General features: G+C 42.9%; 2 protein-coding genes and 1 pseudogene across 2 annotated transcripts; all 3 read left to right on the forward strand.

Moving 5' to 3' along the window:
* Positions 1-9,807: 9,807 nt before the first annotated feature.
* On the forward strand, positions 9,808-16,586 carry LOC139565953 (tetraspanin-7-like). The gene is made up of 3 exons (XM_071386663.1): positions 9,808-15,153; positions 15,433-15,563; positions 15,856-16,586. The coding sequence occupies exon 1, from the start codon at positions 9,910-9,912 to the stop codon at positions 10,993-10,995; it is 1,086 nt and encodes a 361-aa protein (XP_071242764.1). The 5' UTR covers positions 9,808-9,909; the 3' UTR covers positions 10,996-15,153; positions 15,433-15,563; positions 15,856-16,586.
* Positions 16,587-16,829: 243 nt separating this feature from the next.
* Positions 16,830-21,063, forward strand: LOC139565954 (protein adenylyltransferase SelO-1, mitochondrial-like; annotated as a pseudogene).
* An 852-nt stretch (positions 21,064-21,915) lies between these two features.
* LOC139565857 (angiopoietin-4-like) lies at positions 21,916-24,507 on the forward strand. Its single transcript, XM_071386481.1, has 7 exons — positions 21,916-22,100; positions 22,746-22,824; positions 22,919-22,946; positions 23,034-23,125; positions 23,342-23,459; positions 23,662-23,850; positions 24,066-24,507. The coding sequence occupies exons 2-7, from the start codon at positions 22,759-22,761 to the stop codon at positions 24,362-24,364; spliced, it is 792 nt and encodes a 263-aa protein (XP_071242582.1). The 5' UTR covers positions 21,916-22,100; positions 22,746-22,758; the 3' UTR covers positions 24,365-24,507.
* The last annotated feature ends 2,554 nt before the right edge of the window (positions 24,508-27,061 follow it).

The raw sequence follows: 27,061 nt of genomic DNA on the forward strand, positions 1-27,061 counted from the left end.
TTGAGTTCCTGTATGTTGTTATGATCACACCACGACTCGTTAATCATAAGGCATACACACCCGCCATTCTTCTTACCAGAGAGATGTTTGTTTCTGTCGGCGCGATGCGTGAAGAAACCGGGTGGCTGTACCGACTCTGATAGCATGTCTCGAGTGAGCCATGTTTCCGTGAAGCAATGAACATTACCGTCTCTTATGTCTCTCTGGAATGCAACCCGTGCACGGATTTCATCAACCTTGTTGTCAAGAGACTGGACATTGGCGAGTAGTATGCTTGGGAGCGGTGCACGATGTGCCCGTCTACGAAGCCTGAACAGAAGACCGCTCCGTCTGCCCCTTTTTCGGCGTCGTTGTTTTGGTTCGCCGGCTGGGATCCGATCCATTGTCCTGGGTGGTGGGAAAAACAGAGGATCCGCTTCGGGAAAGTCGTATTCCTGGTCGTAATGATGGTGAGTTGACGTTGCTCTTATATCCAATAGTTCCTCCAGACTGTATGTAATAAAACATAAGATTACCTGGGGTACCAGTGTAAGAAATAACACGTAAAAAAACAAAATATTGCATAGTTTCCTAGGAACGCGAAGCGAGGCGGCCATCTCTGTCGGCGCCAGAAGTTCTTTTTTTTTAAATCAATTTTAGAATAAGGTTGTAATGTAACAAAATGTGGAAATAGTCAATGGGTCTGAATACTTTCCGAATACAGTACTTTACATCCTTGCTTTGCTGATGATAATCTCTTACTGTAGCTTCACTTGATATAGTTACTTAGTTGATGTGTTCTGGTTGTTCCAGGTAACAGTGCCCCCACCCTCACTGTCCTGCCCCCCTCTAGTGAGGAGCTGTCCAGTACAACAACAGCCACACTGACGTGTCTGGCCAACAAGGGCTTCCTCTCAGACTGGACCATCAATCAATCAATCAAGTTTATTTTATATAGCCCTTCGTACATCAGCTAATATCTCGAAGTGCTGTACAGAAACCCAGCCTAAAACCCCAAACAGCAAGCAATGCAGGTGTAGAAGCACGGTGGCTAGGAAAAACTCCCTAGAAAGGCCAAAACCTAGGAAGAAACCTAGAGAGGAACCAGGCTATGAGGGGTGGCCAGTCCTCTTCTGGCTGTGCCGGGTGGAGATTATAACAGAACATGGCCAAGATGTTCAAAATGTTCATAAATGACAAGCATGGTCAAATAATAATCAGGAATAAATGTCAGTTGGCTTTTCATAGCCGATAATTAAGAGTTGAAAACAGCAGGTCTGGGACATGTAGGGGTTCCATAACCGCAGGCAGAACAGTTGAAACTGGGACAGCAGCAAGGCCAGGTGGACTGGCGACAGCAAGGAGTCATCATGCCCGGTAGTCCTGACGTATGGTCCTAGGGCTCAGGTCCTCCGAGAGAGAGAAAGAAAGAGAGAAGGAGAGAATTAGAGAGAGCCAAGATGTTCAAAATGTTCATAAGTGACAAGCATGGTCAAATAATAATCAGTAATAAATGTCAGTTGGCTTTTCATAGCCGATCATTAAGAGTTGAAAACAGCAGGTCTGGGACAGGTAGGTGTTCCATAACTGCAGGCAGAACAGTTGAAACTGGAACAGCAGCAAGGCCAGGTGGACTGGGGACAGCAAGGAGTCATCAGGCCCAGTAGTCCTGACGTATGGTCCTAGGGCTCAGGTCCTCCGAGAGAGAGAAAGAAAGAGAGAAGGAGAGAATTAGAGAGAGCATACTTAAATTCACACAGGACACTGGATAAGACAGGAGAAGTACTCCAGATATAACCAAATGACCCTAGCCCCCCGACACAAACTACTGCAGCATAAATACTGGAGGCTGAGACAGGAGGGGTCAGGAGACACTGTGGCCCCATCCGATGATACCCCCGGACAGGGCCAAACAGGAAGGATATAACCCCACCCACTTTGCCAAAGCACAGCCCCCGCACCACTAGAGGGATATCTTCAACACCAACTTACAATCCTGAGACAAGGCCGAGTATAGCCCACAAAGATCTCCACCACAGCACAAACCAAGGGGGGGCGCCAACCCAGACAGGAAGATCACGTCAGTAACTCAACCCACTCAAGTGACGCACCCCTCCTAGGGACGGCATGAAAGAGCACCAGTAAGCCAGTGACTCAGCCCCTGTAATAGGGTTAGAGGTAGAGAATCCCAGTGGAGGGGAACCGGCCAGGCAGAGACAGCAAGGGCGGTTCGTTGCTCCAGAGCCTTTCCGTTCACCTTCACACTCCTGGGCCAGACTACACTCAATCATATGACCTACTGAAGAGATAAGTCTTCAGTAAAGACTTAAAGGTTGAGACCGAGTCTGCGTCTCTCACATGGGTAGGCAGACCATTCCATAAAAATGGAGATCTATAGGAGAAAGCCCTGCCTCCAGCTGTTTGCTTAGAAATTCTAGGGACAATTAGGAGGCCTGCGTCTTGTGACCGTAGCGTACGTGTAGGTATGTACGGCAGGACCAACTCGGAAAGATAGGTAGGAGCAAGCCCATGTAACGCTTTATAGGTTAACAGTAAAACCTTGGAATCAGCCCTTGCCTTAACAGGAAGCCAGTGTAGGGAAGCTAGCACTGGAGTAATATGATCAAATTTCTTGGTTCTAGTCAGGATTCTAGCAGCCGTATTTAGCACTAACTGAAGTTTATTTAGTGCTTTATCCGGGTAGCCGGAAAGTAGAGCATTGCAGTAGTCTAACCTCGAAGTAACAAAGGCATGGATAAATGTTTCTGCATAATTTTTGGACAGAAAATTTCTGATTTTTGCAATGTTACGTAGATGGAAAAAAGCTGTCCTTGAAACAGTCTTGATATGTTCGTCAAAAGAGAGATCATGGTCAAGAGTAACGCCGAGGTCCTTCACAGTTTTATTTGAGACGACTTTACAACCATCAAGATTAATTGTCAGATTTAACAGAAGATCTCTTTGTTTCTTGGGACCTAGAACAAGCATCTCTGTTTTGTCCGAGTTTAAAAGTAGAAAGTTTTCAGCCATCCACTTCCTTATGTCTGAAACACAGGCTTCTAGCGAGGGCAATTTTGGGGTTTCACCATGTTTCATTGAAATGTACAGCTGTGTGTCATCCGCATAGCAGTGAAAGTTAACATTATGTTTTCGAATAACATCCCCAAGAGGTAAAATATATAGTGAAAACAATAGTGGTCCTAAAACGGAACCTTGAGGAACACCGAAATGTACAGTTGATTTGTCAGAGGACAAACCATTCACAGAGACAAACTGATATCTTTCCGACAGATAAGATCTAAACCAGGCCAGAACTTGTCCGTGTAGACCAATTTGGGTTTCCAGTCTCTCCAAAAGAATGTGGTGATCGATGGTGTCAAAGGCAGCACTAAGGTCTAGTAGCACGAGGACAGATGCAGAGCCTCGGTCTGACGCCATTAAAAGGTCATTTACCACCTTCACAAGTGCAGTCTCAGTGCTATGATGGGGTCTAAAACCAGACTGAAGCATTTCGTATACATTGTTTGTCTTCAGGAAGGCAGTGAGTTGTTGCGCAACAGCTTTTTCAATTTTTTTTGAGAGGAATGGAAGATTCGATATAGGCCGATAGTTTTTTATATTTTCCGGGTCAAGGTTTGGCTTTTTCAAGAGAGGCTTTATTACTGCCACTTTTAGTGAGTTGGGTACACATCCGGTGGATAGAGAGCCGTTTATTATGTTCAACATAGATGGGCCAAGCACATGAAGCAGCTCTTTCAGTAGTTTAGTAGGAATAGGATCCAGTATGCAGCTTGAAGGTTTAGAGGCCATGATTATTTTCATCATTGTGTCAAGAGATATAGTACTAAAATACTTAAGTGTCTCTCCCGATCCCAGGCCCTGGCAGAGCTGTGCAGATCCAGGACAGCTAAGCCCTCGAGGAATACGCAGATTTAAAGAGGAGTCCGTAATTTGCTTTCTAATGATCATGATCTTTTCCTCAAAGAAGTTCATGAATTTATTACTGCTGAAGTGAAAGCCATCCTCTCTTGGGGAATGCTGCTTTTTAGTTAGCTTGATCTACAACATTTATTCCATGGGACAAAACTAGGTCCAGAGTATGACTGTGGCAGTGAGTAGGTCCAGAGACATGTTGGACAAAACCCACTGAGTCGATGATGGCTCCGAAAGCCTTTTGGAGTGGGTCTGTGGACTTTTCCATATGAATATTAAAATCATCAAAAATTAGAATATTATCTGCTATGACTACAAGGTCCGATAGGAATTCAGGGAACTCAGAGAGGAACGCTGTATATGGCCCAGGAGGCCTGTAAACAGTAGCTATAAAAAGTGATTGAGTAGGCTGCATAGATTTCATGACTAGAAGCTCAAAAGACGAAAACGTCATTTTTTGGGGGGGTAAATTGAAATTTGCTATCGTAAATGTTAGCAACACCTCCGCCTTTGCGGGATGCACGGGGGATATGGTCACTAGTGTAACCAGGAGGTGAGGCCTCATTTAACACAGTAAATTCATCAGGCTTAAGCCATGTTTCAGTCAGGCCAATCACATCAAGATTGTGATCAGTGATTAGTTCATTGACTATAACTGCCTTTGAAGTGAGCTGGAAAGTGGACGGGACCAGCAAGAAGCAAGAGGCCAGTCCCATAAATCGCAGACTCCAGTCACCAAGACCCTGAGGAAGGCTGACTGTTCTGGGTAGGATCCCTCAGTCACACACCCCTGTGGAGAGAGACTGCTGGTTCCTCTGCTTTGACTCTGTTCTGAGATCAGATGTTCTCTGTCTTATTGATCACTGACATGTAGACTAACAGAGGGCTTTGCTTGAGTTCATGTATCAGTCCTCTCTGTAGACTGAGGTTGTATCAGTGTTAGATTTGATATGTACTGCTTTATTACTATTAAATACTGTACAAATGTTTGCATTGATGCTTTGATGAATTGATGAATAGATGAAAATAAAGATTTACTTTAAGAACAAATATTTTTGTTGTCTCTTTCAATAAACCAAAGTAGACTTTAATCTTAAATGTTGTTGAATGATATAGAAATATATTCATAAATCCTTGTTGACAGTTTGAAAACTTTCAGACCTAAATGTCATTGCTTAGTTATTTATGTTCACACTTGAAACCACATCATCATCAACCACTAGTTCATACTAACACAATATACTACAATGTTAACAGATTAACATGAGAGGTCTAGATACTACAATGTTAACAGATTAACAGCCACATCTAGTAGATGGAGATTTTTACCTGCTTGGTTTATAGATTTATAAAGGCTGTAATCTACAGATGTACAGTTTAAGTCGGAAGTTTACATACACTTAGGTTGGAGTCATTAAAACTCGTTTTTCAACCACTCCACAAATTTCTTGTTAACAAACTATAGTTTTGGCAAGTCGGTTAGGACATCTACTTTGTGCATGACACAAGTCATTTTTCCAACAATTGTTTACAGACAGATTATTTCACTTATAATTCACTGTATCACAATTCCACTGGGTCAGAAGTTTACATATATAAAGTTGACTGTGCCTTTAAACAGCTTGGAAAAATCCAGAAAATTATTTTATGGCTTTAGAAGCTTCTGATAGGCTAATTGACATCACTTTAGTCAATTGGAGGTGTACCTGTGGATGTATTTCAAGGCCTACCTTCAAACTCCGTGCCTCTTTGCTTGACTTCATGGGAAAATCAAAAGAAATCAGCCAAGACCTCAGAAGAACAATTGTAGACCTCCACAAGTCTGGTTCATCCTTGGGAGCAATTTCCAAACACCTGAAGGTACCACGTTCATCTGTACAAACAATAGTACACATGTATAAACACCATGGGACCACGCAGCCTTCATACCGCTCAGGAAGGAGACGCGTTCTGTCTCCTAGAGATGAACGTACTTGGTGCGAAAAGTGCAAATCAATCCCAGAACAATAGCAAAGGACCTTGTGAAGATGCTGGAGGAACAGGTACAAAAGTATCTATATCTACAGTAAAACAAGTCCTATATCGACATAACCTGAAAGGCCGCTCAGCAAGGAAGAAGCCACTGCTCCAAACCGCCATAAATAAGCCAGACTACAGTTTGCAACTGCACATGGGGACAAAGATCATACTTTTTGGAGAAATGTCCTCTGGTCTGATGAAACAAAAATATAACTGTTTGGCCATAATGACCATCATTATGTTTGGAGGAGAAAGGGGATGCTTGCAAGCCAAAGAACACCATCCCAAACGTGAAGCACGGTGGTGGCAGCATCATGTTGTGGGGGTGCTTTGCTGCAGGAGGGAATGGTGCACTTCACAAAATAGATGGCATCATAAGGAAGGAAAATTATGTGGATATATTGGAGTAACATCTCAAGACATCAGTCAGGAAGTTAAAGCTTGGTCACAAATGGGTCTTCCAAGTGGACAATGACCCCAAGCATACCCCAAGTGGTCCCCAAGTGGTCATCACAAAGCCCTGACCTCAATCCCATAGAAAATGTGTGGGCAGAACTGAAAAAGCGTGTGCGAGCAAGGAGGCCTACAAACCTGACTCAGTTACACCACCTCTGTCAGAAGGAATGGGTCAAAATTCACCCAACTTATTGTGGGAAGCTTGTGGAAGGCTAGCCGAAACATTTTACCCAAGTTAAACAATTTAAATGCAATGCTACCAAATACTCATTGAGTGTATGTAAACTTCTACCCACTGGGAATGTAATGTAAGAAATAAAAGCTGAAATAAATCACTCTCTCTACTATTATTCTGACATTTCACATTCTTAAAATAAAGTGGTGATTCTAACTGACCTAAGACAGGGAATTTTTACTTGGATTAAATGTCAGGAATTGTGAAAAACTGAGTTTAAATGTATTTGGCTAAGGTGTATGTAAACTTCAGACTTCAACTGTAGGACCTATATTTGATCACCCTATTGCAGGAGAACTGTCCTGCAATGCAGGAAATGTAAAACATTTAGTGTATTTAAGGTTTAAAATGGCTTCTGACATTTGTCATTTCCACCTTGAAATTTCAGATTTGATTTTCCTTGATGAAAACGCATCATCCCCTACAAAAATGTAAATTAATTATCATCCCCATTATAATTCACATTACCTGTTACTGTTGGATTATTTTCCTGCTGTAGTAAATTGGATCAAATTAAGAATGCTATTGAACATTTCACCAATATCTTGGACACTCACCAATGTGATCACATCTGTATTTAGCAAACCCCTGGGGACAGAGTGAACATCTGGTGACAGTGATGCTCTATTCTAGGACAAGCAGAACCACCCAGCCCTGTCTATGCAAATCTCAGTTTCACTCCCACAGCTACCAGTCTAACAGCTGAACAGTTTCACTGCCTGAAATACCTTGGACTGGGCCAGATGTGGAGACAAGGGGTGGAGATGACTCAATGAAATGAATGGATGATTAAACCGTCAACCAATTTCAGTCACATTGTGGTGACTATTATAGAAACGATACTCAGCACTGCTAAAAATAGCCAGGAATCAAAGTTTATCGATCTAAACTATTTTCCCTAGGTTAACAAGAGGTGAATATTTCTGCTGGAATTTTGATTCCTTTGCAAATGCTGCCCTCTACTGTGGTTTTCTGTGACCTTTGTCCTATTTTTTTGTCCCTTCTTTAACCATATTTATCATAAGCTCTGGCTGTCTATTCAGACACAAGTTAAACCTGAAAAACACTAACTGGCACATGGTGTGAGGTGTCATGGCTTGGACGTTACCATACATATGGACAATATTCCTTGTCTTGGTTCGCACAGAGCCTACCTCGCCCCCACCTCACTGGTGGAATGCACTAGTTAAATGGCCCTCCAAGGTATGCCCCTCTCCCATGCCCCTCCCCCCTGATGGATGGTTGTCCTTTTCAAACAACGACTTCATTGTGCAAATGTGTTTAATTAGCGGAAGGGGCTTTAATGAACCCTGATTGTTGTGTGTGTGTGTCGCAGATGGACGATGGAGATGACCAATGTTTGAGAGGGATGCACTCAGTCCAGCCGGGGACAACGGGTTACCATTTAACAGCACCTGAGAGAAGGAGATATCTTCGGTCCATGAATTGGGAGACTATATTTAGCATTCAGAATCTATTTGGTGCAGATACCGTAGCCTGTTTAATCTCTTCCATGACTAAACACTGTAAACCAATGCTATTTCTGGAAAATATGTATAAAACTTTGAGGTCAGTGCCATTTGCAGCAAACTCAGAGGGGAAAGTATATGAATGTGTCCAGGAAGCCCAAGATGGAGGATATACCATGATATAGTGGTGGGGCTATGACATCAAACTGAGACCTTGGCTAATGGTTCCATGTTGTTAACGGCAATCAGGCCATTAAACCCAGTACCCCAACAAACTCTTTAGTTGTATTTGGTTTCCCATTGGCTATCAAAATCAACTCCGGTCTAATTCTAATTAAAACATTGTTCCCAAAATGGCTGAAGCGTATCGTAGGTGTAGAGGAGGTCCTGTTGTTGTAATCTCTTTGTAAATTACGCAGATGTTACCAAAAATGGAAGCTAGCATGACAAACTAACTGAAACTATAGCATGCTAGCTAACCAAATACATTGTCAAGTTTATTTTGGTCTCATAATGACAGTGGAGGATGCTGAGGGGAGAACGGCTCATAATAATGGCTGGAATGGAGTTAATGGAATGGTATCATGTTTTTGATACCATTCCATTAACTCCATTCCAGCCATTATTATGAGTCGTCCTCCCTTCAGCAGCCTCCATTGCATGACGACAGTTTGGAAGAATTACAGCAATCGGCTCAATTTACATTTAAAAGCTACCGATCGCTAATGTCTACGGGAAGGCTAGGGGACATGCCTCTCCTTCGACGCCATATCATTTGTAGCAAAATTTCTGCTGGAACATTTGTCATTCAGCAGACACTCTTATCCAGAGCGACTTACATTAGTTGAATGCATACATTTTCAACTCTTTTTATACTGGATCAAACACACAACCATGGCATTGCAAGCACCATTCTCTACCAACTGAGCTACACGGGACCTCTAATTTGCATGGATTTTGCAGGATATTATGGGATTAGTCGGGCTATAGTCAACAAAGCAATTATATAGCCTAACTTAGGAGGTGTAACCAGTTGTGTTTCGTTATCTAGTACAGTTGATCAGATTCAGAGCACTCATCTAGTACAGTTTATCAGATTCAGAGCACACATCTAGTACAGTTGATCAGATTCAGAGCACTCATCTAGTACATTTCCAGTAGCGTTAGTTTATATTGCCATCCAAACCCATTCCAAGTGCCATAAAGTACAGTAGTCCATACAGGTCCTGGAATGATATTGGTTCATAAAATGCTTGTCGACCACTTGCCTTATCTCAGCAGAATATCATACATGCGAGTGCATGTGTCTTTATTGGGATGATATTCACAAAATACAGGACATACCAGAATAGGGGAATTTCTTTCCGGCTCGTTGATGCTACAAATCAACCAGAGTAGGTACTAAAATCCTGACAAGTGACTCCTCCGCACCGAGAGAGGGGGTGCGTGGTTGGTTTCTGAGTCCAAGCCATCATAAACACCTCTGCTCCTGACCATAGAGCGAGAGGATGCGGCACTCACCATAGTGACATGGAGCTCTGGTGACCACGCAGGTGGAAGGAATCCCCGAAATAAACAGATAAATAAGACAGAAAGAGGGGGGCTGCGGATGCAGATAACACCACGACACGACGTCTCCGTCAACGAGATTTACGGTGAAGTGGGGGTACGAGGGGGGGGGGGGGTTAACAGCCAGTAGTAAATAACTGGGGGAGGGTTGCCTCGTAGGGGGAAACAAGGGAGAACTGGAGGAGAGAGAAAGAGAGAGAGAAAGAGAGAGAGCAAGAAAGGGAGGTAGATAAAGCTTGAACCGGCATCATGAGCTGTGCACTGCCCTACGACTCCTTGCCCGCTCGGCTGAGCCCCAGGCGAACGGTGGACTGGGAACGTGAGCAGCTAGCGGCGCGGAGGCTCTCCTCTCCCAGAGGGCTGAGCCTCCTCAGCCCTTCTACTGGGCTTCGGCGGCACTCGGCACTCCCCGGGTACATGCTCTCGCCCTTCCAGGAGAAGAAACACCAGGAGCACCAGGAGCAGCTGCAACAGCATCTCTCAATATCCCTGTCCTCCGAGGCCTCCATGGCGCCCCCAGCTCCCCGTGTGGGTGGACCCCTGCCCTGCTGCCGGCCAGTGGGCGTCATGCCCCTGCTGCGCCTGGCCCTGCTGGCCTTCAGCTGCCTCTTTTGGGCGTCCGGTCTGGCCATCTTCACCCTGGGCGTGTGGGCCCAGGTATCGCTGGCCGACTACATGCTGCTGTCGGCCAACCGCTACCCCAACGCCCCGCTCATCCTTCTGGCCACTGGGGCAACCGTCACGGCCTGGGGCTTCCTGGGTTGTCTGGGAGTGGCCGCCAACCTACCCTTCGTGCTGCGGGCATACGGCTTCATACAGTTGGCGGCACTTATGGCAGGGCTAGCCGCCGGGCTCTCAGGCCTGTTTTACCGCGAGGACATCGCCCTAGGGTTCCGTAGTGGACTGCAGCAGGCAGTGGCGGGCTATGGTGAAGACGAGGGCCGCTCCAATGCTCTGGATAGCCTGCAGAGGGGGCTAGAGTGCTGCGGGGCCGAAGGCTGGCGCGATTGGCTGACCTCCGACTGGGCCAATCAGGACGCAGTATTCTCGCCCATGTGCAACGGCTCCTCTGTGTCGCTACCCGAGAGCTGCTGCATCCGACGCAAGGCCTGCAGGAACCAACCCCTGCCAGCAGTGAGCAGCGAAGGGGTGGCGGCTGCTGGGATCCATCCACACGGCTGTTTCCGGAAGGTGTTCAGTTTCGTCAATGACAACGTCTTCCACATTGCTGCCACCGTGCTGGGGCTAGCCTTCACTCAGATAGGAGGCATCGCCCTGGCCTGTCTACTAGCTAACCGCCTGCAACCAAGACCACACCGACCAGTCGCACACTGATAAAGAGAGTGGGGCAACCCTGGACCTTGACTAGGGATCAACCCATCGGAGAGTAATACCATTTGGACTGTACAATGCCTCTAACTTCAAATTTCGGGTCGTGTGTGGAAGAGGAAAATATAGGAAATATAATTTTACTCTGTCTCTGACAGTGTAGTGCCACTACTTTAACCCAAGAACGAGGTTAGCTGCTCCTTTTCATATCCACTCACCATCTCTTTCTCCGACCAACAACCCTGAGATAATGACTGTATATACACGGACATCTGTGAGGAGCGACCATTGACATGACTGTAAATATACTGCTTGATGCTTATGAACATGCCCCTTTAAGAAATGTGAAGACTGAACATTTACATGTGTGAAGATGTGCAGTGAAACAAAGTGTTATTTTATTCTGTGCTATTTTGGCAAGTCATACCAACTAATTTGGTTGTTTCTTGTAAATAATCCGTCAGAGAAATGTAACATTTACTGTTATATTTGAACCGTATGATTGTAATGATCAGACTTGACCATACACTCTTAGAAAAAGGGGTTCCACAAGGGTTCTTGGGCTGTCCCCATAGGAACATCCTTTTGGGTTCAATGTAGAACCCTCTGTGGAACGGGGTTCTACAAGGAACCAAAAAGGGTTCTTCCAAGTGTTCTCCTATAGGGACAGCCGAAGAACCCTTTTAGGTAGCACCTTTTTTTCTAAGAGTGTACTGACTATACCATTTTCAGTTTGGTGATATTTGTCTTGTATATCAATATTTGACAGTCAGTTGACCATTATGGAAGATGTCTAATGTCCAAATTGCTATGTACATTTTTATTAAGTGTTTGTGCTGTTATATATTTAGATACATACTCATCTTATGATGATACAATCCCAACATTGTGATAAATTGTCAGGTTAAGCTTTTGAAAAGACCAGATACATGTCTGTACCTCCATGTGGAGTATTATGATGGGAAAGTATCATCCTTTTCTGGTCTCGGTTTACTAAGTTCCTGTGACAATAATACTTTGTTATATTTAGCGCATACACCAATTCAACTACACACCAATTCTGTAATGGTCCCAAAGCATTGGCATGACACGGATATAGTGCATTGGTTGGGCTGCCACATAAGCATGAAGCAGTACTGGACAGCCTGAAAAATCATCATTACCTCAGTGATTCCTTTTGTACAACTATCGCAATTCCTCACAAGGTGCATTGTTGTTCATCAAACTGCAATAAGAATGGCAATTGACATTGATTTTATATTAAATATGATTGCTATTTATAATCAATGGCATTGAAATCCTTTCACGGTCAAGTAACTCAGACCTATGGAAGTCTATCATACAAAAAAGAACCATCTATACAACCAGGAATTAAAAAAGGATTTTGTAGGCGGGGGAACTGTCTTCAAAATGTCTTGTTCCCCTAATCATTTGTAATAGACATCTATTCCCATTATAGGTTGTTTCAACACCCGCCTCCTAATTTATGTCTTGTGTACAGCCCAATGGATCAATACATTCCCTAATGTGATCTCACAATCACCTCTCCCCTCCAATACTCACTGTGCATTTTGATTCTCTTCCTCTTGTAATTGTGTTGTGTGTGTGTGTTGTGTTCCAGGTATTATAATTAAGCAATAATGCCTGAGGAGGTGTGGTATATAACCAATATACCAAGGCTAAGGGCTGTTCTTAATGCACAACGCAACGCGGAGGTATATTGGCCATATATCACAAACCCATGAGGTGCCTTATTGCTATTACAAACTGGTTACCAACGTAATTAGAGCAGTAAAAATACATGTTTTGTCATACACATGGTATACAGTCTGATATACCACGGCTGTCAGCCAATTAGCATTCAGGACGCAAACCACCCAGTTTATAATGTATAACATCTATTCTAATGCTTATCGGTGATGGTGAACCCGACACACAGACATTACCTCATGACTCATGACTCATACCTCGTGAAAGAACGGGTGTACTTCAGTCTGTTGGTTGCTCTTGACACAAACACATGACACCACTGTACTACTCATGTTGATGTGGCCATAATCTGATAAACACAACTCGTGTATATAAAAATACATTCACAGGAAAGTAAACTTCACTCAAATACTCAAAGGAAAGGACGAGGGTGAGTTCTTTACTGTAATGAACTACAATCCAAAGACAAAATTATCTAGTGAGTGAATCTTTGAAAACAGATTGTGTGTGTTGATGTTTCTGCAACTCTTTATAAACCATCTGTCGTGTATATCCTTTATGTATTTTGTGACGGTATACAGTATATGACTTGATGTTGTACACATTTAAGCTATGGGAATATGCATGATAGTGGTCAATTGTGTCAAATGCCTATACTGTATTTTTCAAACTAAGCTTTTATGATTAAAATTCCATAGTCATATCCCACCATTTTGCCCAAAACGAATCCAGAGAGTCCTTCCCCAGTGCATTCTCTTTAAAGATATAAACTGCCAATTTTATCTCCAGCTTCACAGATTGGCAGGCACAGCACTTCCATCTGCATTTTAAAAGCCTTGGATGCTAGCTGGGTTTATTTTATGACCAGGATCCGTGCTGGAAGTGCACCCGAGTGTTAAATCTTCTGCATCGGGAATGGTCGATTCTGCCTGGGCCTCTCCGGCCAGACACAGTCACAGTGTTGAATTATGGGTACCTGTATGACATCTCATTTCAACCTAAGACAGGAGTGATAAGATCTCCTGCACAAGGAAGCAATAATTTGCCCTGGTCTATATTATTGCCAATTAAAAAGGTTACATTACAAACCACACACATAGCTACACACCCACACACATAGCTACACAAACATACACAACGCAACACACACTGAGCTACACACACATATCCAGGCATACCTTACTTACACACGTGCACATGCACACACACACACACACACACACTTTGAAAGCTCACTGTAGAATAATACTTTCTTTGAGCATTGTAGCCCACTCCATCGGGCAATTAACATTCCCAATCTGGTTTAACCAAGGCAAAATAGACTAGAGGGATGTCACATGACCATAATGACAACATTCAAGTGAGTAAAATTGAGACTTTAAAGACTTTCTATGTAGGCTGGTTTTGAATAGTGCACTAATAAACTCCACTCACTGTTTTGCACCATGATCCAGTCAGCGTGAGAGAGTTGCCATAGGCTAAATCTATGGGTGGATTATAGAGCACTTGTATTGTGCCGGGCACGACTAACTGGCCGACTCGACCTCTGTTGACCACTATAGTGGTCACTGTCGGCATGCACTCAGAAGGCTCTGCATCCTCATCTCTCAAGCGTCTACCTTTCAACAATGTCGCGCTGAAAAAACTTTACTTCGTTCTAGCATCCGGGAGTTCCTGTGCAGCGAGGCCATGGCCGCTCTGGGCATCCCCACCACCCGTGCCGCCTCTCTGGTGACATCAGACCACTATGTCAACAGAGACCCCCTCAACAATGGCCGGCGCCGCTCGGAGAGGTGTTCGTTCGGTGGTCCTGCGCATCGCCCCCTCCTTCATCGGGTGAACGGTTATTGGTGGTTCCCCTCTTCCTCTCAATTACAATATATGTATCAATGGCCTCCTTTCCTTGTCTCCATTCCTTCATGATGACCACAGTAGGAAGGTGAATGGAATGAATGGATTTATACAATATTTCTCTACCTTGTTAAGTTCTCAGTGGTAGAGAGAGGAATCCATTGAATATGATGATTTGGCCATATTATATTACTGTGATAGCTTTCTTACTGTATGTGGGGTACCAGGGTCATAGGTGAAAGAAAACAAGGAAAATCATTAATTTAACAGCATTGGGATGTAGCTGACCGGCTGATTGACTGGCTGACTGGCTGGACTGGCTGGCTGACTGGATGACTGAATGACTAGCTGACTGACTGGCTGGCTGACTAGCTGACTAGCCATGAACTCTGCTTTTGGTACTGAATGCTGACTTGCTTGTGCAGGTTCGGGTCCTTTGAGATCTTTCAGTCTCGGGATGAGTTTTCAGGCCGACAGGGTCCCAGTCCAGGGCGCCACGACATTCGGGCTCAGCTAGTGGACTAAGTCATCGACACCTTTTACCCTCACATCCAACTAAGCCATGGCAACCGCAAAGAGAGGAACACAGCATTTTTCAAAGAGGTGTGGCCTACACTGAAACTTCAGATTCAACGTGGAGGTGCCTGTAGCACTATACGACAACTGTACTACCCTTTGTATTGCTACTCTTGTGATAAATATGAGATTGTAATTTACTATCAATATGAACAACGGTACCAGATGGACATTGCTAATATCCTAAAATGATTCTCTAGCACTGTATATAAACTATACAGGGTGAATACATTTCACCTTCAGTACACACTGACAAAATTACATTCATTTGTAGACCTGCTCTGTGGCTCCCCCTTGTGTTCCCAGGTGACAGTGCGGACGGCTCATCTGGTGGCCCAGTGGCAATGTGTTGGCTTCTGTCATGGTGTCCTCAACACAGACAACATGAGCATATTGGGACTTACTGTGGATTACGGTCCCTTTGGCTTCATAGACAGGTATATCTGCCTCACTTCCCCCTTCAACAGGAACTTCAAGATCTCCTATTGACATCAAAACATATTCATTCAGGAAATGGATACTTGTATCACGAGTGCTGTGCGGAACTCACAAAATAACTTATAGGCAAGCTGAATATACAGTATTATTAGGTAGAAAGAACACTGAGTTAAAATTTGTTATTATACATTTTTGCTAACAAAATGTAATTTGTGCAGTTATATACGGTACATAATTGATTAATCATAAGGGCTTATTGGTAAACCCTTCATATCTCTTCCCATCTTCCAGATTCGTCCCAGAGTTTGTGTGCAACGCATCGGACCAGACCTCACCAACACATTCCGCCTGCTGAGTGGCGTGTCCTGCCCTGTGGCGGGGGAGGGGAAGGGGGGCCACGGGGTGCCCGGTGGTGGACCTCATCCTGGAGAAGTGTGTCTCCCTGGAGGAGCTTAAGGTGGACAACAAGCTCACCATGGAGCCCCGGTGGGGAGGGGTACAGTTGTGTGGCCCACCTGGGGTCTAGTCCTCAATCACATGAAACCTATATATGATCTTTAGTGATCAGAATTTCCCCATTAGACGGTCATCAGAATAGATTTGACGTCAACTCTGTTTTAATTCACAGTTCACAGGATTGGAAATGCAAGATGTATACATGTAATGCTCTACAACATGCATTGAGGTTAACTTGGAGGGAATTGACTTCAACAATTCTGCCACCAAACAATCCACTGTGATCCCCTCATTTTCATTCACACACAAACCCTAAATGACTGGGCTATACAGTAGGTTAACCTAACAAATGACTGGGCTATACAGTAGGTTAACCTAACAAATGACTGGGTTATACAGTAGGTTAACCTAACAAATGACTGGGCTACACAGTAGGTTAACCCCAAATGACTGGGCTATACAGTAGGTTACCTGACAAATGACTGGGCTATACAGTAGGTTAACCCCAAATGACTGGGCTTTACAGTGGGTTAACCCCAAATGACTGGCCTACACAGTAGGCAAACCCCAAATGACTGGGCTATACAGTAGGTTAACCTAACCTAACAAATGACTGGGCTATACAGTAGGCAAACCCCAAATTACTGGGCTATACAGTAGGTTAACCCCAAATGACTGGGCTATACAGTAGGCAACCCCCAAATGACTGGGCTATACAATAGGTTAACCAAACAAATGACTGGGCTATACAGTAGGTTAACCCCAAATGACTGGGCTATACAGTAGGTTAACCCCAAATGACTGGGGTATACAGTAGGTTAACCCCAAATGACTGTGCTATACAGTAGGTTAACCCCAAATCACTGTGCTATACAGTAGGTTAACCCCAAATCACTGGGCTATACAGTAGGTTAACCCCAAATGACTGGGATATATAGTAGGTTAACCCAAATGACTGCGCTCTACGGTAGGTTAACCGCAAATGACTGAGCTATACAGTAGGTTAACTCCAAATGACTGGGCTATACAGTAGGTTAACCCAAATTACTGGGCTATACAGTAGGTTAACCCAAATGACTGGGCTATACAGTAGGTTAACCTAACAAATGACTGTGCTATACAGTAGGTTAACCTAACAAATGACTGGGCTATACAGTAGGTTAACCCCAAATGACTGGGCTATACAATAGGTTAACCTAACAAATGACTGGGCTATACAATAGGCAAACCTCAAATGACTTGGCTATGCAGTAGGGTAACCTCAAATGACTGGGCTATACAATAGGCAAACCCCAAATGACTGGGCTATGCAGTAGGTTAACCCCAACAACTGTGCTATACAGTAGTTTAACCTAACAAATGTTCTCAGAAATGTTTGCTTGTCGGGATGTTCCTATCCACGTTTGCAAGATGTTGTGGTTCCTAATATCATCCTTCATTGTACCCTTGATGTGCAATCAGCGATTTGGAGAAAAATCATAAAAGGATCATCTGTAAATTTAAGCTGTTTAAGTGCGGAAGGACTTGTTTAAGGTTGCTATACATTTTTATTATCTGTCTGGTTAAGTAGGTAGCTAGCAATATTAGCTACACATGCTAATGTAAGTATGTCAGATATAGCACCTCAGTGTATTTATTCATATTCATATAGTTATCCCCAAGTAATTAGCTAACTTGCACAATATTGCCCATTCTCCTAGTTAATGTTTTCAATCTAGCCCCTTAGTCTCAGTTTTTACCTCTCTCTTGACTCCCTGTATGCACACAGTGAGCTGGCTATGGTCCTCTCTTTGGCCCAGACCAACCCAGCCATGTCTGGCCTGGTGGCAGACCGACCATCAGCTGGAGAAGATGGGCAGGCTGAAGGAGCTGCTGAGCACCAATCAGGAAGAGCTGAGGGCAAAGCAGAGAGAGGATTGGCTATGCTGGATCAGTCAGTACAGGTTGGTTAGTTAGGAGATGCCGGATCGAGGATCCTACTCAATCAAAACCACTTACTTGGTTATTGATCAAAGAAATAGCATCCTTTCTGCATACCAAAGCATATATGAATTGATCCATACTTTCTTGGTATTGTTGCACGCCAGTGTTGGCTGGTGGCGTTTTAAATTGGGAGGACGGGCTCATAGTAATGGCTGGAACAGAATAAATGGAATGGTCTCAAACACATCAAACACCTGTTTTCTATGTGTTTTATACCATTCCATTCACTCCATTCTATTAATTATTATGAGCTGTCCTCCCCTCAACAGCCTCCTCTGTTTCACGCTGTCATCATGGTTTACATCATCCCCCCTGTGTGTTCGATGACCCAGGAAGTGGTTGGTGAAGGAGTGTGATGGAGCAAGGGAGGTGTGTACCATAGAGGAAGAGAGGATCCGTGTGATGGACAGCACCAACCCACCCGTGGTGATCCGCAACTACATTGCCCAGAATGCAGTGCAGAAAATGTTGACTTCTCAGAGGTATAGAATTGACATGTTGTATCTACTTCATACACTGTAGCTATCAACACACGGTGAATATTTTTGTTGTTGCACTTTCTGTTTGTAGTGATATTACAGTATACAGTGAGCTCCAAAAGTATTGGGACAGTGACACATTGCTAGGAATATTCCTTGCTAGGTATATGGGACCAAATATTAAACTTTTGACTACTTTAATACACTTAAGTGAATTTGTTCCAATACTTTGGCCCCCTAAAATGGAGGGACTATGTGCAAAAAGTGCTGAAATGTCTAAATGGTCACCCAATATGGATGAAAATACCCTTAAATTAAAGCTGACACTCTGCACTTTAATCTCATAGCCAAATCCAAAGTGCTGGAGTACAGAGCCAAAACAACAACAAATGTGTCACTGTGCCAACACTTTTGGAGCTCACTGTACTGTATATCCATGGTTGGGCTGATTAATTGAAAAATTTAATCAGTAACTGATTACAAATTACATAATAAATCATTAGTAATGTAATCCATTGGATTACTCGAAATGAGTAACGTAATCTGATTACTTTTGGATTACTTCTTTGGTTAGCCAGCATCTGCCACCTCAGTTTATGCTGCAGATATCTTTAGGCAAGTGCTGGCTCAGCTGCCTTATGCATCTTCTTGATGAAATTGCATCACTGCTAAAAGGTCAGCTTCACTGTCAAGTTCCAAGGAAAGCATTCAACACTCATTCTTTGGTTGTGCAATGGGCCTACTCCACCCAGCAACCAAGCAGATCGTGGCCAGTAAAAGAGGAAATGTTATTTTGAATGTCTGACCCAGCTATGAATGTCTGTTCCACACATAAATGTCTGACCCAACCATGAATGTCTGACCCATAACAGTCTACTATGATAAAGCCGTCAAAAGACAGATGTAACAGATCCAGGAGTAATCAGATTATTTCATGAGTTGGATGATCAATTGTGCAAATATTTTGAATGTGGACTATTCTAAGTTTGCACAACACGTAGATCTATCTGAAAGGCAGATGGGTAGATTTTTGTGTACTCATTTCTACTGAAACTAGAGGTTTAGCTGAGTAAGCAGCTGATTTGTCATGTGTGTCATCCCAGTACTTGGAAAATGAACAGAATGGAGCTGTGTTGACTAACCCAAAAAATCATTTCGAACCAAAGATCCTGATGAAATTTGGGATGATTCAGTTCTCAGGAAGTGGGGGTCTGATGTTTTTAGTTTAAAATAGATTCGAACGGCTGGGAAAAACTTCCATTCTCTCTGAAAGGTGACTTCCGGGTTGTCCAACGGCAGGTAGCCTAGCAGTTAAGAACGTTGTGCTAGTAACTGAAATGTCGCTGGTTCAAAACCACGAGCCAACTGGGTGGAAAATCTGATGTGCCCTTGAGCAAGGCACTTGACTCTATTATGCTCCTGTAAGTCACTCAGGATAATAGCATCTGCTTAAAATGTAAAAACCTGATACTTCAGTGTGCTTGAGTCAAACACATGCAGATAATCCAAAATGTAATTATCTGTTTTTAAGACTAACTGTCATCCCATTATTATTTTATTTTTTGTAATCTGGGTTGATTAGTTGCTTTATTTTTGTAGTCTAATTACGTCATCCCTGTTACATGTAATCCGTTAGTACCCAACCCTGTATATCATTGCTCATTATGTTAAATCAACTCTTGTTCAATCTCTCAGGTCTGCAGAGTTCTAAAAGTTCTAGTGAACCCCTACTCTGCCCAACCTGAGTCAGAACTACCTGGTGGGCCTAAAACATTTGGAGAGAGGGACCAGAAAGGGATGGAGAAAGACAAAGAGGGAAGGCAGGACGAGGGGAGGACAGATGGAAACCAAAATGGTGTCCCATATGACAGCAAGCCTCCTGTGTGGGCACGAGAGATCTGTGTCACCTGATTGTCATAGTGCCTCCCTGACCCCAAAACTCAACTGACAGTGGAGAAAGATGTAGATGGTGTTCCTCAGGGCACTGTTCTAGGTCCATTCCGCTTTTCAATGATGGAACCCTCCTCTTTGTTCTGAGTCAGTTGGGTTAATGTCAAGGGAGGTAGTTCAGAGTGTATACTTCAGAGTGCTCCTGGATGTCAGTCAGTAGAATAAACTGATGGTGAATGAAGACTCAGGTAATCAGTCAGTGACCTGTCTGTGTTGGAGAGACCAGGAGCACCCTGACTGTGTGTCTATGCACACACACACACACACACACTTGACTTTTGCATGCATTTAGATTATTTCACACACACCATGTAGTGTGTGCATGATTGAAGAGATATAATCAAATAAACTCATACATTCAGGAACATAATCATTGATCATCTTACTAACACCCGCAAATGGTCTTCATCTTAGAACAGTGGTTAAAAACTGTATCTACACACAATGTCTTGAATCCATAAATAAAATAATGTATATCTTAATAATAAATCTTAATACAAGAGGCAAGGTTTCACACAATGTTATGTTAATTTATATTATGTGATGTGTTGAAAGTGGGAAAAAATGCTTTAAAAATATTTTTTTCTGAACTTCGATGTGCATTTAAAAAATATGTATGCAAATGTTTATGTACAGCAGGTTTGGAATTGCTGATTGATAACTTACTCTGTCAAAACAGCAAACATTTAAATAAACCTATCATTACTTTATATTCAGCTGTATCTTTAAATTCTTCTGTGTTTGATTCACATGTCTTTTCAGAATGTAGATAATGCTGTACGTTTGTTTCATATTGATAGTACATACAGAACAGTGCTCAGTACGTAGCCAATGTGCCACATTTTATTATCCTCACTTGGAGTGTTATCATAAGAGGGCTTGATTTGACTGTCCTGATTGCTATAACCAACCCACAAGATACAGTCTAACACATGTACTGTGGTAGAGTGAACCTAGAGCTATGGCCATAGCCTTGTTACATAAATCAGGTACAGTACTACAGGTGTTTCCTGGTTTTAGTCATTTTAATCCTGTAGTTCTCCTATCCAATGGTTGTTCTTAACTGGACCAGAGGGTGGCGCTAGTAGTTAGAAAACATAAATAATTCCTTTTGAAACACTGCAATTGTTTTTGAATAGGATATATCTAAAGACATTTGAGAGATAAACACACATGGATTTGGTAACAAGTGTCCGTACTTTTATTTTGATTTATTGTTCATTGGACTGTGCTGTGTGTATTCCTGGCTGTTCGTAATTTCCTGTAAAGTCCAGTATTGGAATGTCAAGAGTGTTTTGCTTTGGAGCGGGGGCTCTGAGTAACAGGGATCGCCCACAATAACATTAGCACAAGCACGGTGTGGGGGAGTGTTTTTCCGCAACAACACTATGGGCAAGTTCATTTTGCATGGCCCTGTGTCCCGGTTGGGAGGAGTTTTCACATTTTAGAACCTTCCATTGGTCCTTAAGTGAAATCTCCCTGTCTGTGAGCCCTGTCTGTGATACTTTGAGGCATCTGAGAACACTAAACTGGAAACGTGGAGTCAGAGTGTGTGCAGAAGGCGGTGCTTGAGTCAATAAATAAATAGGCTTACAAGCAATCCTCTCTGAATTAACTTTAAACTGACTGGTTGTAGACAATACACCATAAAGGAATACACGGGAGGAGGTAGGTTTTCTCTACATATGTGAATCACACGATGTCAATTTCAAATTTGCGATTATAATATTATATTATGTGATATATTATGCATAGTATTTATCCTGTGTGAAATGTCTAATGATGGCAGCATAACAAAAAATTATCTATAATTTTTCATTTTTTCTTATTTGGGAACATGTATGGTGTTTACTGTTCTGTTAATGGAGTGAATATGGGGATGTTTCAAGTTCTCTCCAAATGTTTGAGTTTTCTAACACAAAAGTACAGTAGCTCTGGCTCAGAATGTCTGTTTCTCAATTTTTGGTTTTCTACATAATCACTACATTTTAGAGGAGACAGAAAAAGTAATTTACTTGCAAGAATGGCCTACAACAAATGCTTGCTTGTGTAGGGGACCAGTGTGGTTTCAGATGTGGACAGGTTACTGATGCCATAATAATCATACTAACACACACCGAATACTACTAAGAGATAGATTTGGGTCTAAGGATATTATCTATGTTTGACATCAGTTTTCTGTTTAGGACCTGTACAGGATGCAATTTAGGAAACATTGCCGTTTTACAATGTTGGGTCACACAGGGATAATAAGGAAACAACAGAAGAAAAAGTAACTAAAATGACATTTTCATCTCTCCCTCTGTCTCTCAGAAAATTGGACAAAATGTGGAATAGGATATTTTTTTGTGGACTGGTGGTCTGTCTCATCTGCCTCACTGAACAGACTCAGGTAAATACACAGTCAGTTAGCACTGATAAACAGAGAAACATGTTATTCCTTTAAACCTGGGAGTAATCATTACTTATCTACTGGTTTTGTACAGGGCCAGAAAACACCTTTAGTTGTTCAAGGTAAGTGTTAGTTATTTTTTTTAATCACTTACATTGGAAAGACAAGAGTTCATGTGCTGTATGTGCATGTGTGTTTGCTTGTTTCAGGGACAGATTGCACACAGATCAAAACTCTCTCCCCTCGAGCCACCAGTGGAGTGTATGTCATTCAACCTGCAGGAGTCAGATTCCCCTTTAAGGTATGGAAACATCTAAATATTTATGCCAGGTACTATATCTACTGTTGTCATTTGGTTACACAGCCACACAGGGGAAGTAAAGCTTAGCAATGGAATGTTGAAGGTGTCGCCAGGCTTGCCAGAGTTACTGAAGTTCTACACAGTTCCATTCTTGGACCGTTTTTGTTCACAAAAAAACTATTTGTTGATTTAAAAGTACATTGATGTTGTATACAGGTGTACTGTGAGATGCTGGTGGACGGAGGCTGGACAGTCTTTCAGAGGCGCTCCGGGGCAGAGGTTCTTTTCAACAGGAAGTGGGCAGTGTATAAACAAGGCTTTGGGCATCTGCGGAGTAATGAAGGGTCCCTCTGAGCACCTCACATTTCATCAGCAACTAATACTGTAAAGTACTGTGTACTTTGCTGAGCCAATGTTGGCCAAATTTAAATTCATTTATGTCTATAATATATTACCTCTAAGGCAATTTATAGAGAGTTCCCTATACTGTCTGTTTTTCACTTCTCAATTCAGTGCTCTTCCCTGTTGTTTCCTAGAGGACCACTGGCTGGGTCTGAGTAAGGTGTTTGCTCTAACCAAGGGGGGCAGGGGGCGGAGATCGACTATGCGGGTCGACCTGTGGGACTTTGAAGGCGGCATTGCCTTCGCTGAGTACAGTGACTTCCGTCTGGGCCCGGAGAGGGGGGCCTATAAGCTGAACGTTGGAGCCTACAAGGGCAACGCAGGTAACAGTTAATTTCAACAGCACAGGGGGACAGTGGTCATATTATTTACTGCAGTGTTATAGTATTTCACATTTGGTGGCAGCAATGGGACTTCTACACATGACATAATATGTCATATGATATGTATGCTGGGTTGATATTTTTAAATGGTGTAGGCTTTGGAAGTCAATACAATCAAGAGTGTTCTCTCTTCATCACTCCCTATCTCTCCGTAGGTGATGCCATCCGTGGGAAATACGCCGGCATTGACCAGAATGGCTTTGGCTTCAGCACAACCGACAAGGACAATGACGGCTGCTCACCCTGCATCTTTGGCGACATCGCCGAGAACGAGTGCAGCTTCTCTGAGGGAGGAGGGTGGTGGTACAGCCGCTGCGGCTCCGCCAGCCTGAATGGAGACTGGCACCCCGCCGGCGAACACATCGGCTGGGCCTCCGGCCTCCACTGGGAGACCTGGAAAGGACCTGCCCCATACTCGGCCCGAGCCAGCCGCATGATGATCAAGTCTGTGTAAGGCCACGTCTCAATAAATCTGAAATGGTTTCCTAGACCTATGTCTCCTTTGCTTTATGACCACCGGTCTGAGCCACATTGGTGGGCATGAGCAGAGGAAACCATTGAAATAACTGGAACACACACAGCTATGTGTTCCATGGAGTGATGCCTGCATATCGTGCTATTTGCTTATATTGCTTGGTCTGTTTATTTGGGTCTGTTGTGCAATCAACCCACTGTATTTAAAAAATTTTTTATCCCATTCGCTTTGTTGTTTTATATCATGGTGCATAAATCAGAGCCAACATGTAAGTGACAGAAATAGAAAATATCAATTTTATACACTTTTTACCCTCTGAAGTCTACCATGAGTTATGTTTTCAGTGAAGAGAAAATACCTTGTGGAAGTTTTATTTTTTACACTGCAACAATTCTACATCCAACTTCTGAACAGTTTCCTCACATTGTTTGACATAATTTATATTCTAGAATGTTGATATTGAATACATTTTTAAATAAAATAAATTTTTGAACATTTGTTTAGCACGAACACATTCAATAATGTTCAGAAACCAATTCATTTTGCTTGAATTCACACATTCAAAGCTCTGTGTTTATAGAGAAAAAGAAGTTGTACTTATTGTATATTAAATCATTCATGGTTTCTCATCATACAGTAAATAGGTTGTTGTTCTCCTACCCTAGAAGCCTGGTTTCTAGCTTTCATTGATTATGGATCTTTAACTTTGTTAAACATTGCTACATAAAAAATTAAAAATGTGTGGTGACATCATTTAGGACCTTTAAGGTTGCAGTGACACATCCATAACCTGAGCGGAAACCAGATTGCATACCAGAGAGAATACTATAGACATCAAGAAAGCCAGTCAGTTGATTATTGACAAGTTTTTCCATCACTTTTGATTAACAGGGCAACATAGAAATAGGCCTATAACAGTTAGGATCAGCTTGATCTCCTCCTTTAAATAAAGGACAAACCGTGGCTGTCTTCCAAGCAATGGGAACCTCCCCAGAAAGGAGAGACAGGTTTAGTGAGTGTATACATTTTCTTACGTATTATTTCTCCATACTGGTTCTCTGTGGGAATCGAACACACAACTCTGGCGTTGAAAGCACCAATGCTCTACCAACTGAGCCACTCCACTTGCTGCATTTCAGCCATTATCATGAGCCATCCTCCCCTCAGCAGCCTAATGTGCCACACATACACGTATTATATATATATGATGTATTATATTGAGGTATTAACCAAGAATAACCCAGAATGAAGACTAAATGGACTGACGGACTTCGAACATTCTCAAGTGGTCATGTCTTGTGTCTTTCTCTCCTTTTTCTCTTTCTTCCGGAGGACTTTGCCATCCGGCTGCTCCTTCCATCGCCCAGATGCACCTCCATCTCTCTTGGTGATCTCTGCCTGTATCTAAAAACAACATGGATGACAAATGCTGTACAAAGATGTGATCCACAGGAAATCTGATGTGATCTGATGGCCAATTACTAATTTGTATAAGTGTTGTCACATGTCTGAGAGGTATTCTTTCACTTCATTGATTAGGCTACAGTACAACACTGTCAAAGAGCCATAGCAAATCTATACAAAGATCCAAAGTTCCTCCCTAAAACTAATATTCCTGTTGATATTCAAAGGTATTGGATTTTAATTATGGCTTTATAAGGTTGATTTGTGTCTTTAATGTCTGCACTGGCTGTTCCTTATGTTTGTGAAGATCCTCCTTTTTAGCCTCTGTTACATCACTACTGATACTAAAGGTTAAATGGCTGGATATGTTGCCATCAGACTTCTATTACCTTCCATGTACCTGTACCTTCATGAAGGAATGGAAACGAGGACAGTACATCTATTCTTGAGGATTGGGACACTCCTGAAAAACTCTTCTCTCACCTGGGCCAGAATTTGCTCTGAAACTGTATCAAATTCTCTGCTCTGCAATTAGTTGAGCCCTTCAGATAGCACTCCTGTTGACTTTGTGAGAAGATGAAAATGTACATGTAGAAATAACATATTGAATCCCTAGAATAGACAATGGGATCATTGCAACATGCCTAAGAAACTAATCAAATATGGTAAAACATTGAATCAAACAATTAATTTGTATATGTATAATATATAATATATATATATACAGTATATATATGTTTTAGGCAATAAGGTCTGTGTAACGATGACGAGGGGAGTCGAGAAGCAGGTGCAGGTGAAACGTTTAATAAAACAACAAACATGAAACAAGACAACGTAACAGTGGCGAGATACATGAAAACAGGAACAATACAAACTGAGGAATGAACAAAGGGATGGGACATATAAAAGGAAGGTAATGAGATCCAGGTGTCCGTTATGATTAGTGCCAAGACCTGTGGTTAGTATTCCGGCGACGTCGCAGGGGAGAAGCAGGAGTAGACGTGACAGTACCCCCCCCCCCCCTGACAATCGGCGCCTGCCGCAGGACGACACCGACCAGGAGGACGACCCCGGGGTTGAGGAGTGGGTCAATCCGGGCGGCGAAGTAGGAAATCACGGATTATGTTGGGATACAGAATGTCCTCCATCAGAACCCAACACCGATCCTCGGGGCCATACCCCACCCAGTCCACCAGATACTGAAGCTGACCCCCACTGTGCCGGGAGTCCAGCAGAGATCTGACAGCATATGCCGGACTGCCCTTGATGTCC

Source organism: Salvelinus alpinus, chromosome 37 (genome assembly GCF_045679555.1).
Source record: "Salvelinus alpinus chromosome 37, SLU_Salpinus.1, whole genome shotgun sequence".
NCBI classification, from domain to species: Eukaryota; Metazoa; Chordata; class Actinopteri; order Salmoniformes; family Salmonidae; genus Salvelinus; species Salvelinus alpinus.

What these genes read in the sequence shown, in the direction of transcription:
- LOC139565953 (XM_071386663.1), top strand. Translation starts at nt 9,910, where the DNA reads ATGAGCTGTGCACTGCCCTACGACTCCTTGCCCGCTCGGCTGAGCCCC.
- LOC139565857 (XM_071386481.1), top strand. Translation starts at nt 22,759, where the DNA reads ATGTGGAATAGGATATTTTTTTGTGGACTGGTGGTCTGTCTCATCTGC. An exon ending in AACACCTTTAGTTGTTCAAG is followed by an intron (nt 22,947 to 23,033) that starts GTAAGTGTTAGT and finishes TGCTTGTTTCAG; the next exon opens with GGACAGATTGCACACAGATC. An exon ending in AGGCTTTGGGCATCTGCGGA is followed by an intron (nt 23,460 to 23,661) that starts GTAATGAAGGGT and finishes GTTGTTTCCTAG; the next exon opens with AGGACCACTGGCTGGGTCTG.